This window comes from Canis aureus, chromosome 8 (genome assembly GCF_053574225.1).
Source record: "Canis aureus isolate CA01 chromosome 8, VMU_Caureus_v.1.0, whole genome shotgun sequence".
NCBI lineage: Eukaryota > Metazoa > Chordata > Mammalia > Carnivora > Canidae > Canis > Canis aureus.
The window spans coordinates 34,662,745-34,679,506 of NC_135618.1; the positions used below are offsets into that span (position 1 = coordinate 34,662,745).

General features: G+C 40.0%; 2 protein-coding genes across 15 annotated transcripts in view; one reads left to right on the forward strand and one right to left on the reverse strand.

Moving 5' to 3' along the window:
* The window catches only part of STXBP3 (syntaxin binding protein 3), a 55,435-nt gene extending 43,756 nt beyond the window's left edge, over positions 1-11,679 (forward strand). For 3 of the 4 annotated variants that reach the window (XM_077905707.1, XM_077905706.1, XM_077905705.1), the window contains 3 exons: positions 691-776; positions 4,253-4,401; positions 5,357-6,266. In XM_077905707.1, the coding sequence (XP_077761833.1) occupies positions 691-776; positions 4,253-4,401; positions 5,357-5,451 (330 nt within the window). In that variant the 3' untranslated portion in view covers positions 5,452-6,266. Of the gene's footprint in view, positions 1-690; positions 777-4,252; positions 4,402-5,356; positions 6,267-9,402; positions 9,536-10,648 lie in introns of those variants that run through there. The other variant, XR_013384653.1, reaches the window with a different exon arrangement.
* Positions 11,680-13,243: 1,564 nt separating this feature from the next.
* The window catches only part of AKNAD1 (AKNA domain containing 1), a 62,198-nt gene continuing 58,679 nt past the window's right edge, over positions 13,244-16,762 (reverse strand). For 6 of the 11 annotated variants that reach the window (XM_077905696.1, XM_077905695.1, XM_077905697.1 and 3 more), the window contains 3 exons: positions 16,675-16,756; positions 14,314-14,443; positions 13,244-13,559 (listed from right to left, as the gene is read on the reverse strand). In XM_077905696.1, the coding sequence (XP_077761822.1) occupies positions 13,428-13,559; positions 14,314-14,443; positions 16,675-16,756 (344 nt within the window). In that variant the 3' untranslated portion in view covers positions 13,244-13,427. Of the gene's footprint in view, positions 13,560-14,139; positions 14,225-14,313; positions 14,444-14,471; positions 15,918-16,674; positions 16,757-16,762 lie in introns of those variants that run through there. The other 5 variants (XM_077905701.1, XM_077905699.1, XM_077905698.1 and 2 more) reach the window with 5 other exon arrangements.

Below are 16,762 nucleotides of genomic sequence, written 5' to 3' on the forward strand. Positions count from 1 at the left end.
CTTGGATTACTGAATACCTTTTGCTCATTCTTTATGCCCATGTACTAGTAATACCTTTTATATTACTGTGCTGTAATGCAGTGGTCTCCAGATTGTTATAATCATGCATAACTTAACCATAAAAATTGTGAACATAAGCTTATAGTATATGACTATTTATAAACTATGTATTACTGTGCTGGTGAGAAACATAATCTATATACCTAGCAAATCCTATATCATAAACCCTAAAAAAATTTTTTTAACAAAAGGAAAAGTTCTCTCATCCCTTAGGTCAGGGATGCACATCCTATTTTAGAGCCACTGCAATGAAGGGCAAGGCCTGGGCTCTCCAGTAGCCTAAGAGGTATGTCAGGACTAGGATGTTATTTAGAAACCCCTAGCACTCTAGAGATAAATGTTTTGATAAGGTCTCTGCATTCCTTATACCAGTATTGGAGACCCTCCACGTGAAGAAATGTAGACATTCAGTAAATATTGGTTTAATAAGTAAGTAAATGATTGCATTAGTTTTTGAAGCAAGTAAGATTTGTAAGTATCAGAGAGAAAGCTAACCTTATTTCATTAAATATTTACATACCTTTAGGTCCCTGACTTGTAAACACAAGTTTTGAGTTTTATGTAAAATGCACAAATAAAAAATCCTGGAATTTACATTTTTTTGTTGGTGTTAATTCTTTTCTTCCGTAGGATGCCATTGATAATAGATTAGATTCAAAAGAATGGCCATATTGTTCCCAGTGTCCAGCAGTATGGAATGGCTCAGGAGCTGTAAGGTAAAACCTATCAATGAAAGCCGGTGAAACTGTCGATATGATATTGCAGACTAATAATTGAAATGGTACAGAAGTAACTCTAATATTGGCAACATTCCTGGAGGCATAGTCACTTAAGAGACAGGTTTTCTTTAACTTCAACCTGTTTTAAGTGATTCCAGGTAAGCAGTATGAAAATGTACTGTATCATTAAAAAAAAAAAAAAAGTTTCCTACCTTATACTGGAGTGTCAACTCCCAGTCCCACCCTACTTTACATAATACCAAACCGTTGTCTCTTTTGTTCATTAAATGGGTAAACACCCAAGTCTCTTGTTTGCTAAGATTAGACTAACACTCCACTAGGCCGACAAGCCTCAACTTAGTTTACCACTCCAGTGTTTAGCTTCCTCTTTACTGCTAGCCTTTGGAGATTTCTCTTATTTGTTTATTTTCAGCTGTGCTTTTAAAAAGGAGTTCACTCTTATTTTAACCAAAGCTTCTAGGTGCTTCCTAGAGTGAGATTTTCAGGATCTAGGGATTTTATTATTATTATTTTTTATCTATCAGAATGTAAAACACCAGCACGACACCTTATACATGTATGCAAAACAAATTACTTGTTTTATTTTGTTTGATTATATTTATAATCCCATTGTCCTAAAATTGCTATTCAGAAATTTAAAAATTATTGGGATCACATAATTGTTTTGGGCATTATTATCTCCTTTTTTCTCTTTTCTTTCTTTCTTATTTTTTTTTGCTTTTTCTTTTGAAAAAATTTTTTTAAATTTATTTTAGAGTGTGTGTGTGTGCGCACGCGCACACCTGCGCACAAGAGTGGGGCAGAGGGAAAGAATCTCAAGCAGACCTCCCCACTGAGCAAGAGCAACACAGGGCTCGATCTCAAAACCCTAAGATCATGACTTGAGCCAAAATCAAGAGTTGGACACTCAACTAACTCAGTCACCCAGGCACTTTTTGAAATAGTCTTTTTTTTTTTATAAAAAATTTTTTCTTTAAGCTTTTGTTTTTTATTCATGAGAGACACAGAGAGAGAGGCTGAGACATAGGCAGAGGGGGAAGCAGGCTCACTGCGGGGAGTCCAGTGCGTAACTCCATCCCAGGACCCCAGGATCACAACCTGAGTGGAAGGCAGACACTCAACTACTGAGCACCCAGCTGCCCCTTGAAATAGTTTTTATTGGGCAGCCTGGGTGGCTCAGCAGTTGAGCACGGCCTTCGCCCAGGACGTGATCCTGGGGACCTGGGATCAAGTCCCACATCGGGCTCCCTGCATGGAGCCTGCTTCTCCCTCTGCCTATGTCTCTGCCTCTCTCTGTGTCTCTCGTGAATAAATAAAATCTTAAAAAAAAAAAAAAAGAAATTGTATTTATTTATTTATTTTTAAAGATTGTATTTATTTATTCCTGAGAGACACACAGAGAGAGAGGCAGAGGGAGAAGCAGGGTCCCTGCGGGGAGCCTGATGTGGGACTCGATCCCAGGATCCAGGATCATGCCCTGAGCCGAGGGCAGACGCTTTAACAGCTGCTCCACTCAGGCATCCCTTGAAATAGTTTTTTTTTTTTTTTTTAAGATTTTATTTATTTATTCATGAGAGACACAGAAAGAGAGAGGCAGAGACAGGCAGAGGGAGAAGCAGGCTCCATGCAGGGAGCCTGATGCGGGAATTGATCCTGGGACTTGGGGTCACACCCTGAGCCAAAGGCAGATGCTCAGCTGCTGAGCCACCCAGGTGTCCCTGTTTTATGAATTTAATTGTTTCCGATTCCACATAGAAGTGAGATCATGCAGTAGTTGTCTTTTTGAGCCCAACATAATTTCACTTAGCATAATGTCTTGCAGGTTCATTCATGTAGTTAAAGTTGGCAGGATTTCCTTCTTTTTTTTAAGTTTTTATTGTATTTTAATTTTTTTTAAAGATTTTATTTATTTGAGAGTGAGAAAGTGAGCACAAGCAGGGAGGTGGGGAGGGAAAGAGGGAAGGGGAGAAAGAAGGCTGAGCATGGAGCCTGACATGAGTGAGGTTCAATCCTAAGACCCTGAGATCATGATCTGAGCTGAGGGCAGATGCTTACCTGGTTCATTGGGCCACCAGGTGCCCATTTCCTTCTTCTTCTTTTTTTTTTTTTTTTTTTAAAGCTGAATAATGGGATCCCTGGGGTGGCGCAGCGGTTTGGCGCCTGCCTTTGGCCCAGGGCACAATCCTGGAGACCCGGGATCGAATCCCACGTCGGGCTCCCGGTGCATGGAGCCTGCTTCTCCCTCTGCCTGTGTCTCTGCGCCTCTTTCTCTCTGTGACTATCATAAATAAATAAAAATTAAAAAAATAAATAAATAAAGCTGAATAATATTCCACTGCATGCATGCATATATATATATACACACATACACACACACTACATTTTCTCTTTTTTTTTTTTTTTTTTTCACACTACATTTTCTTAATCCATTTCTCCATCAACAGATATTTAAGTGTTCTGTGTCTTGGCTATTACAAATAATGCTGCAGTAAACACAGAAGTGCAGATATGTCCTTGATAAACTCCTACCATCATACCTTACTGAGTTCAGCATGGGATTTCCCTGTACCACATCAGCTCCAGATCTGTACCTGTGCTTCCCTCCCTGTGCCTATAAAATAGAGCTGACACTCTCTGATTTGCTTCATATGAAGAAATAATATATCTGAGAAGTCTATGACTTCCTAAAGTTTAAAAAAATGAAGGGAGTGGCACTGAAACAAGAGGATTTTAAAGACTTCAGAAAGTCATAGATTTTGGGATGCCTGGGTGGCTCAGTGGTTGAGCGCGCCTGCCTTTGGCCCAGGGTGTGATCCTAGACTCCCAGGACAGAGTTCCACATTGGGCTCCCTGCATGAAGCCTACCTCTTTCTGCCTATGTCTCTGCCTCTGTGTGTGTGTGTGTCTCATGAATAAATAAATACAATCTTAAAAAAAGAAAGAAAGAAAGTCATATATTTTCGGGTGTCTGGGTGACTCAGTTAAGCATCTGACTCTTGGTTTCAGCTCGGGTGATCTCAGGGTCCTGGGATCGAGCCCCATGTCAGGCTCTGTGCTCAGCATGGAGTCTGCTTGAGTTTCTTTCTCCTCCTCCCTCTGCTCCTTTCCCCTGCACTTGCTCGCTCACTCTCTCTCTCTCTCTCAAATCTTAAAAAAAAAAAAAAAAAGTCCTAGACTTTTCAGGTATATAGTGTCAGCTCTATTTTATGTGTAAAAATGCTGAACTAGGTTATGAGCGATTTGTCCAAACTCTGTTAGACCAAAATTAAACTTAAAATGGAGCTGTCCTACCTAACCTGTCTTGGTTCTCCATTCATACCATTGTTAAGTCATTTCCATAAAATAAGTATAATTGGTGTCAAATTTGAGTTTGTTTGAGTTAGGCTTTTTTAAAACTCTGCAAGCACTGTGGCTTTGGAAATATTTTTAACGTGTGGGTATTTATTTTTTAGTGCTCGCCAGAAACCTAGAACTAATTATTTAGAGGACCGAAAAAATGGGTCAAAGCTGATTATTTTTGTAATTGGAGGAATTACATACTCTGAAATGCGTTGTGCTTATGAAGTTTCTCAGGCCCATAAATCCTGTGAGGTTATTATTGGTAAGACATTTTCCTCTTTTCAGTTTTGTTTTAAACAATGCAAACCGTTATATTCTAAGTTACATAGAGGACTAAATTGTTGAATACAGAAGAACTTACTAATCATAGTGTTTTATCTAATGTGCCACAGTTCTTTCCTGATTGACCTTTCTGATAATTTGATTTTTAAATATTCTATTTTCAGAGGAATAAGCTTCAAAATATTATATTACTTAGATATTATTAAATATGTCTTTTAAAATATTATGTTCTCTACTTGCCCTTAATATTAAATAAGTTTTAAGACATAAATACGTTTCTACTACAGAAATACTTTTGAATGTTTTTGTGCGTGTGGACTTGACATTGGCAAGTCCTGAATGGAATTTAGGTGTTTTGTTTTTAAGATTTTATTTATTTATTTGACAGAGAGCACACTCAGGGGAAGAGGGAGAAACAAGCAGGTTCCCCTCTGAGCAGGAGTCAGACCCTTCCAGGGATTGATCCCTTTGCCTGTCCCCCTGCTCCTGCTCCCTCGCTCGCTCGCTCGCTCTCTGAAATAAATCTTTAAAAAAAATTTTTTTTTTCAGTCAAAGCCACTGATACAGAAGCTCTCCTCATGCACAGTTGTGTACCAGGTCTAAATCTACAGCTCTGCTTAATGATCCTGTGATTGAACAGTGACTATTCTGTTCTGTCACAAGGATACGATAACCTCCAGTTTGATCTTCAGCATATCAATGCATAGCACAAAGTAGACAAAGTACTAGGAGTGGTTTACTGAGCATGCTGTTCAATGAAGGGGAAGGACTGAAATATTGAGGTATAGGCAGATTTCAGGAATGTGTCCTATAGAAATTTTGTTAAATTGCTCCCAAGCTATGACACTTTGCAAATTTGAGGAAGAGGGCAATATAATTAGTCAAGAAGAATATGTAACTGCTGGACTCTGAAAATGTATCTTCTATCCTGCCAGGTTCTACGCATGTTTTGACACCCAGGAAACTTTTGGATGATATAAAGATGCTGAATAAACCCAAGGATAAAGTCTCCTTTACTAAGGATGAATAATGATTTTCATTTCTTTTGGAGATTCTTACTAACATGTTCAACTAAAATCAAGACAAAGTTGTTATGTCATTTAAACAATGTAAATATTTTATGGAATAATGATTTTTCAAATATATTTCATAAGGGACTTTATGATTACATATCATAAATTTGCCATTTTTAATAATTTAAATAGTGTTGCTGCTTTGTAGATGATGAGAAGAAATGTTAAAATGCTTTTTTTTTTTTTTGTTAAAATGCTTTCTAAGAGGAAATTTTTCACTTTTGCAACTGAATATATTAGAATTATGGGTAATTTTTCACAACTACCTATGTACATACTAATTACTTATCAGATTACCTATCAAATATAGTTTTTTGGGAAAGAATGATTTTAAATGAGAAGGTTATAAAAGTAAAACTGTATGATAGAATGATTTTCTATAAATAGTTTTTTTCATTTGAAATTCATTTATGTGTAAATTAATTCTGTCATTAATAGAATAATTTCACAGTGTATACTGTCTACCCAAATACTTCTAAAGAACACAATTTTATATAATTTCAAAATCATATATGTTTAAAGTAGAAGACCAAAAATAAGTCTGATATTCTAAGAGAAAGTAAATGTATAGTTACAAAAATTTATCTTTTGGGGGGCAAGGGAAGAAGGAGAAGTTGGGAAGTTTAAAAGTTCTAAATCAGAAAGTTACAAAAAAGAAAATGCGCCATAATCTTCCCACCATGATAGATCCTGTTGACTTTTTATAAAAATAATGTCATATTTGTATAAGGTTGGATAATATAAAGATACGTATACACATGTGTTAAGCAAAGGGTGTGTCTTTATTTCAAATCTCTCTTTACCCGACCTCATAGTGGCCTCATAGTTTAATATACTACTCATCTTCAGAGTTTTGCTCTTACATATAATGCAGCATTGTTAGGGTACATACCTTTGCAAACACAAATACTTTTTTTTTTTTAAAGAATTTTTATTTATTCATGAGAGACACACAGAGAGAGAGGCAGAGAAATAGGCAGAGAGAGAACCAGGCTCCATCCACACAGGGAGCCTGATATGGGACTCGATCCCAGGTCTCCAGGATCACGCCTTGGGCCAAAGGCAGGCACTCAACCCCTGAGCCACCCAGGTGTCCCCTATTTTTTTTTTTTTTTTTAAGATTTTTATTCATTTATTTGAAAGAGAGCACAGTTGGGCAGAGGCAGAGGGAGAGAGAGAAGCAGACTCCCTGCTGAGCAGGGAACTTGGATCGGTACCTGAGCTGAAGGCAGACGCTTAACCAACTGAGTTACCGAGGTGCCCAGGTGCCCCCTACACAAATACTTTTATGATATAAATTTCTAGCAATGGTATAGCTGGCCAAAGTATTTGTGCATTTAAAATGTAGTTGACTTTTGAACATCGTTTATGGGTGCTGACCCTTGCCTCCAAACCATGCAGTTGAAAATCTGTTGAAAAACTGTTTACTCCTCAGAAACTTTACTAGTAGCCTACTGTTGACCAGAAGCCTACCAAAAACGTAAGTGGTCGATAAACACAAATTTTGTACTTTATGTATTGTATACTGTATTCTTACAATAAAGGAAAATGTTAAAATCATAAGAGAATACATTTACAATACTCTACTATATTTATCCATAAAATCTATGTTTAGGTGGGCCTGTGCAAACTTGTGTAACTTGTGTTGTCCAAGAATCAACTGTGCTGATACTACCATTTAAAATTTTCATGTAGGTAAACCTATTACTTTTCCTTTTTGATTTCTGAATTATATGTTAAACCTAGATGGGATCCCTGGGTGGCGCAGCGGTTTGGCGCCTGCCTTTGGCCCAGGGCACAATCCTGGAGACCCGGGATCGAATCCCACGTCGGGCTCCCGGTGCATAGAGCCTGCTTCTCCCTCTGCCTGTGTCTGCCTCTCTCTCTCTCTCTCTGTGTGACTATCATAAATAAATAAAAAATTTAAAAATTAAATTAAAAAAAAACAAACCTAGATATACCTTTTACAACTAAGATTATAAATTCACTCATTTTTTCTTCTAGAACATTTCCATAGGTTTCATTTTATTTTTACAGGCAATTCTTTCATCCATCTAGAATTGACTTTAATGTGAGAATGTATGCTAGGTATTGTCTCTTAGCACTTGGCATTAGGTCTCATGCCTCCCCATCTCATACCACAGGGGATGAAAGGCTAAAAATGCAGTTTTGCAGACTTAAAGATAGCAGGGTTCCGGACAGTTTAGGTTCTGCCAATGATTTGCATTTCGTCAAGATTTAGAAGGTGGAGATTATGTACCATGACTGTACTAGTGGGACAAGCAAGCTTCTGCCACCAACAGCACTGGCTTCCTGTTCCCTGGATCACAGAAGATGATAGAACCTTGAGTCTAAAAGTATGTTGGCCCCCAGTTTCTGCCCCTTCAGCTTGTTCTTTGATTTTTCAAAAAATTATTTGTTTGTTTGTTTGTTTGTTTATTTATTTATTTATTTGAGAGAGCACAAGCAAGCGGGGAGATGGTGGTGGAGGAGAGAGCAAGGGAGAAGTAGGCACCTCCTGAATGCAGAGCTCAACACAGAGCTCAGTCCCAAGACCCCAAAATCATGACCTCAGCAGAAGGCAGACAGACGTTTAACCGACTGAGCCATCCAGGCGCCTCTTTCCTCTGATTTTTAAGGATCTGTATTCTATTCTTTGAAATACCTTGTGGAATTTCTGTTCTATGTGAACCCTGACACAAGCAGTATGTAACAGGAATCCAGCTTTCTTCCTAAACAGTCAGGTATTGTACAATGTATTGGGTAATCTCTCCTCATTGAGTCTGAAATACTATCTTTATCATACACTAAATTTATATTTGTATTTTGGTCTGTTTCTGAATTCTCTTTTATTGACTTAGAGTTCATAATGTTGTTTTTCCCTGTTTTAATTTGTGCTATACTTTATTTTTATTTTTTTTAAAGACTTTATTTATTCATGAGAGAGAGGAGCAGGCTCCATGCAGGGAGCCTGACGTGGGACTCGATCCTAGGTATTCAGGATCAGGCCCTGGGCTGAAGGCAGGCACTAAACCGCTGAGCCACCCGGGCTGCCCTGTGCTATATTTTATTAAAAAAATTTTTTTAAACTCCATGCCACACGTGGGGCTTGAACTCATGACCCTGAGATCAAGAGTGGCATGCTTTATTGACTAAGCCAGCCAGACACCCCTAATTTGTGCTGTATTTTAATGTATGACAGATACAATTTCTACTCCACCCACATCTAAATCACTGTTATTTTTCAGAGATTTTCTAGCTATTACATTTTTCTAAATAAACTTCAGTATCATTTTGTTAATACCAAGTTATTTTGGATTTTCATTAGGTTTGCAGTAAATTTATAGGTTAATTTAAGAAGAATTGACAGCTCTAGAATATTGAAACTTGAGATTCAGGAATATGGAATTCTTTTTATTTACCTAAATCTTTATGACCTTCAAAACCTTTATTTTCAGGATGCCTGGGTGGCTCAGCAGTTGAGCGTCTTTGGCTCAGGGTGTGATTCCCGGGGTTCCAGGATCGAGTCCTGCATCGGGCTCCCTGCGTGGAGCCTGCTTCTCCCTCTGCCTGTGTCTCTACCTCTCTCTCTCTCTCTATCTCTGTCTCTCATGAATAAATAAATAAAATCTTTAAAAAAAAAACTTTATTTTTCTTCATATAGGTACTGTAGTTGCCATAATACCTTTATATTGTGTTCCATGTATATTAGATTTTTTATATTTTCAAACATCTTTATATAGGAACATTATTGGTTTGATATGTTAATTTCATAACTTGGCTATTTTATTAGTGATAGCAAAATAATAACATGGAAGTGCTTACTTAGAGCTTTATACATGCCAGGCGCTGTTTCAAAGTGCTTATATTACCTCATTTAATCTTCTCATTTAATCCTGTGAGAATAGGCACTATTATTATCATCTCCATTTGAAAGCTGAGAAAACTGGAGCACATGATGTCATGTCACCTGGGCGTGCATGTTGGTACACAGCTCTCTTCGTGCATGGAACATGGGAACGGTTCACTGCCAGTGAAAGGGTTAGTTTTTGGTGTCTTTGTTCTATCTGAGGCCCTTGTATACCTTGGTTACTGTCTGTCCAGAGTTAATACATGTGGAACAGAGACTTACACTGATCCAGTGCCCTGGGACAGATGGAACCAAGAGTGTGATGACAGCAAACACTGGCCCAATCATTCAGTCACTTAACACCTCAGTGATGACTTTGTCCTGTCAGTGATGTGAGATCCTTTGAGGCCTCCAATTTATGTATATTTTAGGCTTAAAATTGGGGAGACCCTGTTTCCTAAATTTACTGAATTCAAAGACATAGGTTGTCATCTCACATAAATTCCTTGTATAAACTGATCCCACCTCCAGAATTAGCAGTTACCGATTCTGATAAGACCCTGAAAAAGATACTTTGCTCTTAAAACTAACTGAAACCATTTATTCGCTATCTCGGAAGCCCACGTTTGCTTCCTGTTAATATGTGCTTCATTTGTAAAGTATAGTGGATTCACATTGTTCTGCCATATTCACAAAAAAGTAAGGAAATTACCGGCTGTTGAAGACACAAAAAAATTCTTGCATGTGAGCTCCAAAGACCCAGATCTTGACAGTTTATTTTTTAAGATGTGATGCGTCCCTAACTCAGTTCTCTAGGTATTTGTAACCCTTTGTGAAGGCTGTCAAATTGCATGCAAGCAGGTTTCTTTTAGAATCAAAGGAGCAAAAAAGTCTTCATCCCACAGTAAAATTTCTACTACCAAAGCAACATTTTGAGTATTAAATATAAACGTATTCAAATTCAGTAGGAATTAGGTCTATTTTAAATCCCTAGCCATAAGTTTACAGTTGAAAGGAGTGATAAGAGGACTTTTCACTTGTATAATCTAATAGTTAAAGTGCATGGCTAGAATTTCTTTATTGAAGAAATCATCCCCCCTCCCTCGTCCTGCTTCTTGCTCCTGGCAGCCTCAAGCCACCAGGGCACAGCCACACGTTGGAAATAAACATAAAGAGGCCTCTGAACAGTGGAAACTGCCCGGTGTTGGCTTCCCATATGGCTGCCCTCGCAATGGTGAGCCCTTGAATCTCAAAATACAATTATGTTCAGTTAATGAGCTTGTTTTTCTGGTCTGTTCCTGCAGCAGAGTTAGAAGACAGATCTGTCAGAATTTGCACAAAGACGGGAGGAGACGCCCAAGGCTACATAATTGGTAAATATAAAATAACCTTTGTAAATCAGAACCTGGCACATTATTTTAAAAAAAGATGAGCGAGAGAGTGCCAGCGAGCGAGCGAGTACGAACAGGGTGGGAGAGAGCAGCAGACTCCCTGCTGAGCAGAGGCCCACACAGGGCTCAGGATCAGGACCCTGGGCTCTTGACCTGAGCTGAAGGCGGACACTTCCCACTGAGCCATCCAGGCACCCAGGGCCTAGCACTCCCAGAACTTCTTAAGGACATGGCTCTGTTTCTGGTTCTTGGATTAAACACATTGCAGTGATTGTTCATAATGACCCTCAGTCATCAAGGAAGTGTAAAATTACATTTAGAATATAGTTTAATAAAGCAGAGATGGGCTATATTTTTAAATACATGATTACAATAGTTAAGTTTCTACAAAGGTTAATTGAGGCTTTAAGAACATTCATTTATGGTGGTCCTTTCTAACCTGGGCTCCATGGATTTGCTCTAGGTGTCCCTGAACTTTTAAAAATTGTGTGCAGGGGATCCCTGGGTGGCGCAGTGGTTTGGCGCCTGCCTTTGGCCCAGGGCGCGATCCTGGAGACCCAGGATCGAATCCCACGTTGGGCTCCCGGTGCATGGAGCCTGCTTCTCCCTCTGCCTGTGTCTCTGCCTCTCTCTCTCTCTCTGTGTGTGACTATCATAAATAAATTAAGAAAAAAAATATTTAAAAAAATTGTGTGCAAAATTGTGTGTGCGTATATCCCTTTTCCTTGAAGAGTGGAGCATAAAGGAGGGAGACTCCATACCTTTCATCAGATTCTCAAAGACGGTTGAGCCCAAAAATGGTTAAGAACTAATGAATCGTATGAGAGCCCTTCAAGGCAGAGAAGTGTAATTTTAAACTTGGAGACAGGATAGTGATGCTTGGCACACAAAACCAGGTTATCAAGTTGTGATTAAATTTAGGTAAGTGATGACTAGAAGCCTCTTAGCATATACACAGTTTAAGCTCCCTTCTTTTCCTCTTAAAATGCTACTTCCAGGGATCCCTGGGTGGCGCAGCAGTTTGGCACCTGCCTTTGGCCCAGGGCGCGATCCTGGAGACCTGGGATCGAATCCCACGTCGGGCTCCCGGTGCATGGAGCCTGCTTCTCCCTCTGCCTATGTCTCTGCCTCTCTCTCTCTCTGTGTGTGTGTGTCTCTCTCTCTCTGTGACTATAATAAATAAATAAAAATTTAAAATAAAATAAAATGCTACTTCCAGTCTTTGCTCTCATCCTTACAGTACCCCAGCTTAAAGTACTATTAGCCACAAAATCAGACGTATCTTCAGGGTGGCCTCTGCTTTATCTCTTGTAAGGCACCCTAAACCAATTTCCAAGTCCCAAAGTTAAAAATAGTCCATTCTCCAGCCAGATGGACAAATAGCAACTGCCTTGGCCACAAAAAATCTTCAAAGTGGGAATAGATTCAATTCTCCCTCCACAGAGCAAAGCTCTGGGGGTTGGGAAACCCTTTGTTGACTGTTTGGAGTGAATAGAGGCCTCAGGAAGCAGAGAAAGAGCCAATAATGTGCTGCTCTGTCATTCGAGAGGTTATAAATCAGTCTTGAAGCAAATCAAAATCTTGTCCTGGCATTCTACACGAAATACTATAAATTTAGTTAATCCCTGGTACATAGTTTTAGTGAATTATCTTCACTTTTGTCCCAAATTCATTAATCTAGGACTAACACTTTTGCATCTGACTTCAAGAGATCTTCGCGTAATTTATAACAAACATATTGGAAGAATTCTCATACCGTACAGAAAGTGAGTAAAGAGTATAGAGTCTTCCTTCCCTGAATGACTCCCAATTCCATTTCCTAGAGATCCACTGAATATTTTTGTGTATTGTTCCAGAAAATAGGCATGCCCTTTGAAAAACACGCAAATGAGGTCACACTACATATAGTATGAGTCATCTTGCTTTTTTTTGCTATCTTGTAAGATAATCCACCTCATTTTCTTCAGTGGCTGCAGAGCACTAGCTGCATGACTGTTGGTATTTATGAATCACCATGTAGGGTATTAATTAATTCCATCTCGGGGCTCTTCTCATCAGTGCTCCAGTGCCCATCCATGTGCGATCCCATGGCCTATGTGGGAATGTGGGAGTTACTATGAAGTAATCACTGCTCAGAAGGTTAGTGCTTTTACATTTGTGGAATTTGATACCAAGTTGCCTTCCCACCATGTTGCACCAATTTACACTTCCACCCTCAGGATACAAAAGCACCTGTCACCCCCAGCCTCCCTGACACTGGCTTTTCTAAACTTTAGTTTTTGCCATACTGATAGACAAAAGTATAGTTTATTGTTTTGTTCTTTTTTTTTTTTTTTTTTTTTTTTTTTTTTAGTAACCTCTACACCCAACATGGGACTTGAACTCCTGACCCTGAGATCAAGGGTTGCATGCTCTTCCCACTGAGTCAGCCAGGCACTCCTAGTTTATTGTTTTGATTTCTTTTATTATGAGTTAGGAAAAACATATTTATTTTAAAATAAATATTAATTTTAAGAATCAAGGGTCCATTTTTTTTTCCTTTTAAGCACTTGGTGCCCCCCATTTCATATGGTTTTGGTATTTTCTCTAGAAAGTCACCTTCCTAAATTGTATAGTAAGATACTTTTGGGGGGAAGATCAAGTTTTCTTAGCATTTTTCTTTTTTTTAAGTCCTCAGTTGCCTTGGGTCGAACTAGTATTTCATTTGCTTCCTCCATCTCTGTGCTTTGGCAAGATCTTCTGCAATAATTCTAATCATTCGATCAGTAGTTTCTTTCAAAATGGTTGCTGTCCTTAGGGCATGATCCAAAGATGAGTTTAATATCTACAGAGGAAAAGTCCACACGTTAAAAGTTACTGTTTCTGTTAATTGGGTTATCTCATTATTAACATTGCAAGATGGAATTTTTGGAGCATTCTTTTCCCACCCAGTCTATTCCTGTTTTTGACGGTTAGTTTCCTAGGAAACCAATCTGAGATGGAATATATTTTTTAGGGAAAGGGACAGAAAAAACACCCAACACGTGACTGATGAGTGTGAATCAGAGGGTGAGGTCAGCAACCTGCTGGGCTGTTGCCCTGCTTCAGAGGAAGAGGTCCGTGAGAAAGAAGGAAAGCTCTTGGGAGTCATCGAAGGGGATTTAGGGGGTCATAACCCCAGAGGGGGCACCGAGGAGTATTAGTGATTGCATTGGAAGCCTTTGAAAGTGGCCTGGGATTTGATTTGAAAATAGGGAACTGCTGGCAGCTCTAACCCCAGTGTCACTCGAACAGACTTGTGAGTGGCTGGAAACAGTCGCTGCTGCCTTCAGTCCTGGCTCAGGGGATCCTGTGGCTGAGGCACCACCCACAAAACACTTTCTCCAGGAAATTTCCCTTGGAACCAATTTAGGAATAATACAAACCATGTGGCTGCTCAGGCTGTGTGTCCTTATGTTAGTGCTGAGCACACATTGTTTTTAGCAGAGCCAATTTTCTGGTGCCCCCACACTGTAATAATGTAAAAGCCATCAGTTTTCTGGTCAAGCCCATACTTAAAAGCTGCAAGGATTCTAGATTTTTTTTTCCCGAGTCCTCACCTCAGATTTTGTTTCTTTGGTACTGCCAAAGTTTCTTAAGGATTTGCTTCCAGAAATCCTGCAGGAGTAGAAATGGAGTGAGGGTGTAGCAAGGTCTGAATTGTAGGTCATGAAAACCCTAAGATTCTTTCTAGAAGGCAAAAGCATATTTGTATCAATCTCTCCTCTCCCCCTTGCTCTGTGGTGCTTCAGTAATGGCCGTGTGTGTGTGTGTGTGTGTGTGTTGGGACTGAGGAGTTTATGCACTCTCTGCCTTTTGTAGCTCTCATAGCCCTGTTGTGGTTGACCACAGAAATGAGTTGTTCCACGACCACGAAGGGCATTTCCTCTCAGAATCTGTCTCTACTTCTGTTGCCACAGAAAGAGGCGAGACTCCAATTTTTATTCAGTTTTTATTCTTTTTGGACCAACCTTTTACCCAACATATTTATAAAGCAAATGCACACAAATCTGCCAATTGCAGGCACTTTGACTTGAGTTCATTCTATCACTGGTAAGCTTAACACAGCAAGGAGGCAGCAGCAGTAGGAAGATAGAAGCAGCACCTCTTTAAACAGGCACCCCTCAACTACTACACTGTAAGTATTACTACATCTGTTGATGGTCTGGGTGAATAAGAGGGGCTGGCATCACTATGTACAGTTCTCCTGGTTGTGCACTGCATGGCTCTGGGAGGTTTCATTCACAAAGACTATGTGAAGGGCACTGCCTGGTGTTATGCTTTGCACAACCATGAGTAGTGGCCTTAATGGATGCCACAAGACCTTGCCTGTTGACAGGTGAGCTATGGAGCCATCCTCACAACCCCCTGGCTTGGGATTCCTTCTGTTAAGCATTACTTCTTTGGTACATAAAACACTTGTGGCAGTCATCTCCAGAAAGTCCGACCTCAAATGCTTGTGACCCAATGTGTCCCTTCATCTCCCTCCCCTACCACATTCACATGAGTTGGTTCCGCAGTTTAGTTGAACACATTGGATCTATCATCCGGTTGACAGCATCAGAGACCATCAGCATCAGGAGCCCCTAGCTAATAGAAATCTCCAGACAGGACAGGGCAGGGCAGTGTGGTGCAGTGGGAAGGGCATAGGCTTCAGAGTCCACTGTCTCCCCACATCCAATCAGTCACCTTATCTACAATAACAGCCATCACTTGCTGAATGCCAGGTACCTTTCCAAGTACTTTATATGTATTGGCTCAATCCTCAATGAATTTGGCACTATTGTTATTCCTACTTGGGGAATAATGGGCAAACAGTGGGGAAAGCAAAGCACAGAGATCTCAAGGACACTGAACCAAGATGCAAACCCAAAATAACCCCAGAGGCCACATTCTTGAACACCACACTGCATTATGATAGTAGCTAGTGAGTTCCGACTGAGTGAGTGCCGAGCCTAAACTGTTAACCACCCTGCTACACCACTATTGGTTCTGCCTCCTGACCGCTCTCTTTCCTTTTCTACCACCCTTGGCGAAGGCTACCATCATCTCACCTGGATTATTGCCCCAGCCTCTTACTTGGCCTCTGTGCTTCACGCCTGGACTCCTCTACTCCATTCCTGCTTCTTTAGTAGTTAGAATGATCTTTTAAAACACTAGGAAACTTTAAAAACACTCTGGTTTAAAACTTCATTGGCTTGTTATACTCAAGAGTTTGAAATCCTTCCTGTGGCTGACAAGCCCCTACATGGTCTGCCCTGCCCATCCCTTCACCAGCCCCATCTTGCCCCACAGCCACACGCTCTACACTGTTCCTGAACTTGCCAAGGGCCCTTCCCACTCCAGCAAGCTCTCAGACTAGAATGTCCTCACTGTTAGCCTCTACATCCTCTTGCTAGTTGACTCACACTTATCTTTTGGTGTTCAGCTTCCCTGAACCCCCAAATTAGGTATTAGTACTCAGTACACTCCCTTTGTGGCACTTACAAAGACTGGCCCTTCTACCAAAAAAGTAACTTCCATGAGGGCAGGGACAGTAGTTTAATTTTTCACTGTGTCCTCCCCAAGCAGGTGCATGCGGGGCCTTCTTGGTGCATGGTGCATGCCTGGTGGCCTTCTTGGGGCTGGGAGTCCTTCTATGACCATAATCCCCCTCCCATGTGGCACTCTTGTCATGCAATCTCTCACTAGAAACGATGGGGGTGACCCCTGGCATGGGACACTGCTACTGACATTCAAATATTTGTTGAATGAATAAACAAATGTTTGAAGTATTAGTCATACTTTGGGGTTTGAATTTTGGCTCTACTACTTATGATCTAGGTGATCTTGGGCCAATAATTTAATGCACTAAGCATATTGTATGTAACCAGTTAATGGGTAGTCATTTTTATTATCATTAATAATAAAATAATACTTACTTTCCTGGTATGGTCTCATGTTCATCATGAGAGGATTTTGGATTCGATGTCTGGGAACAGATCCATTCTGGTTTTGAACAAGCTGAAA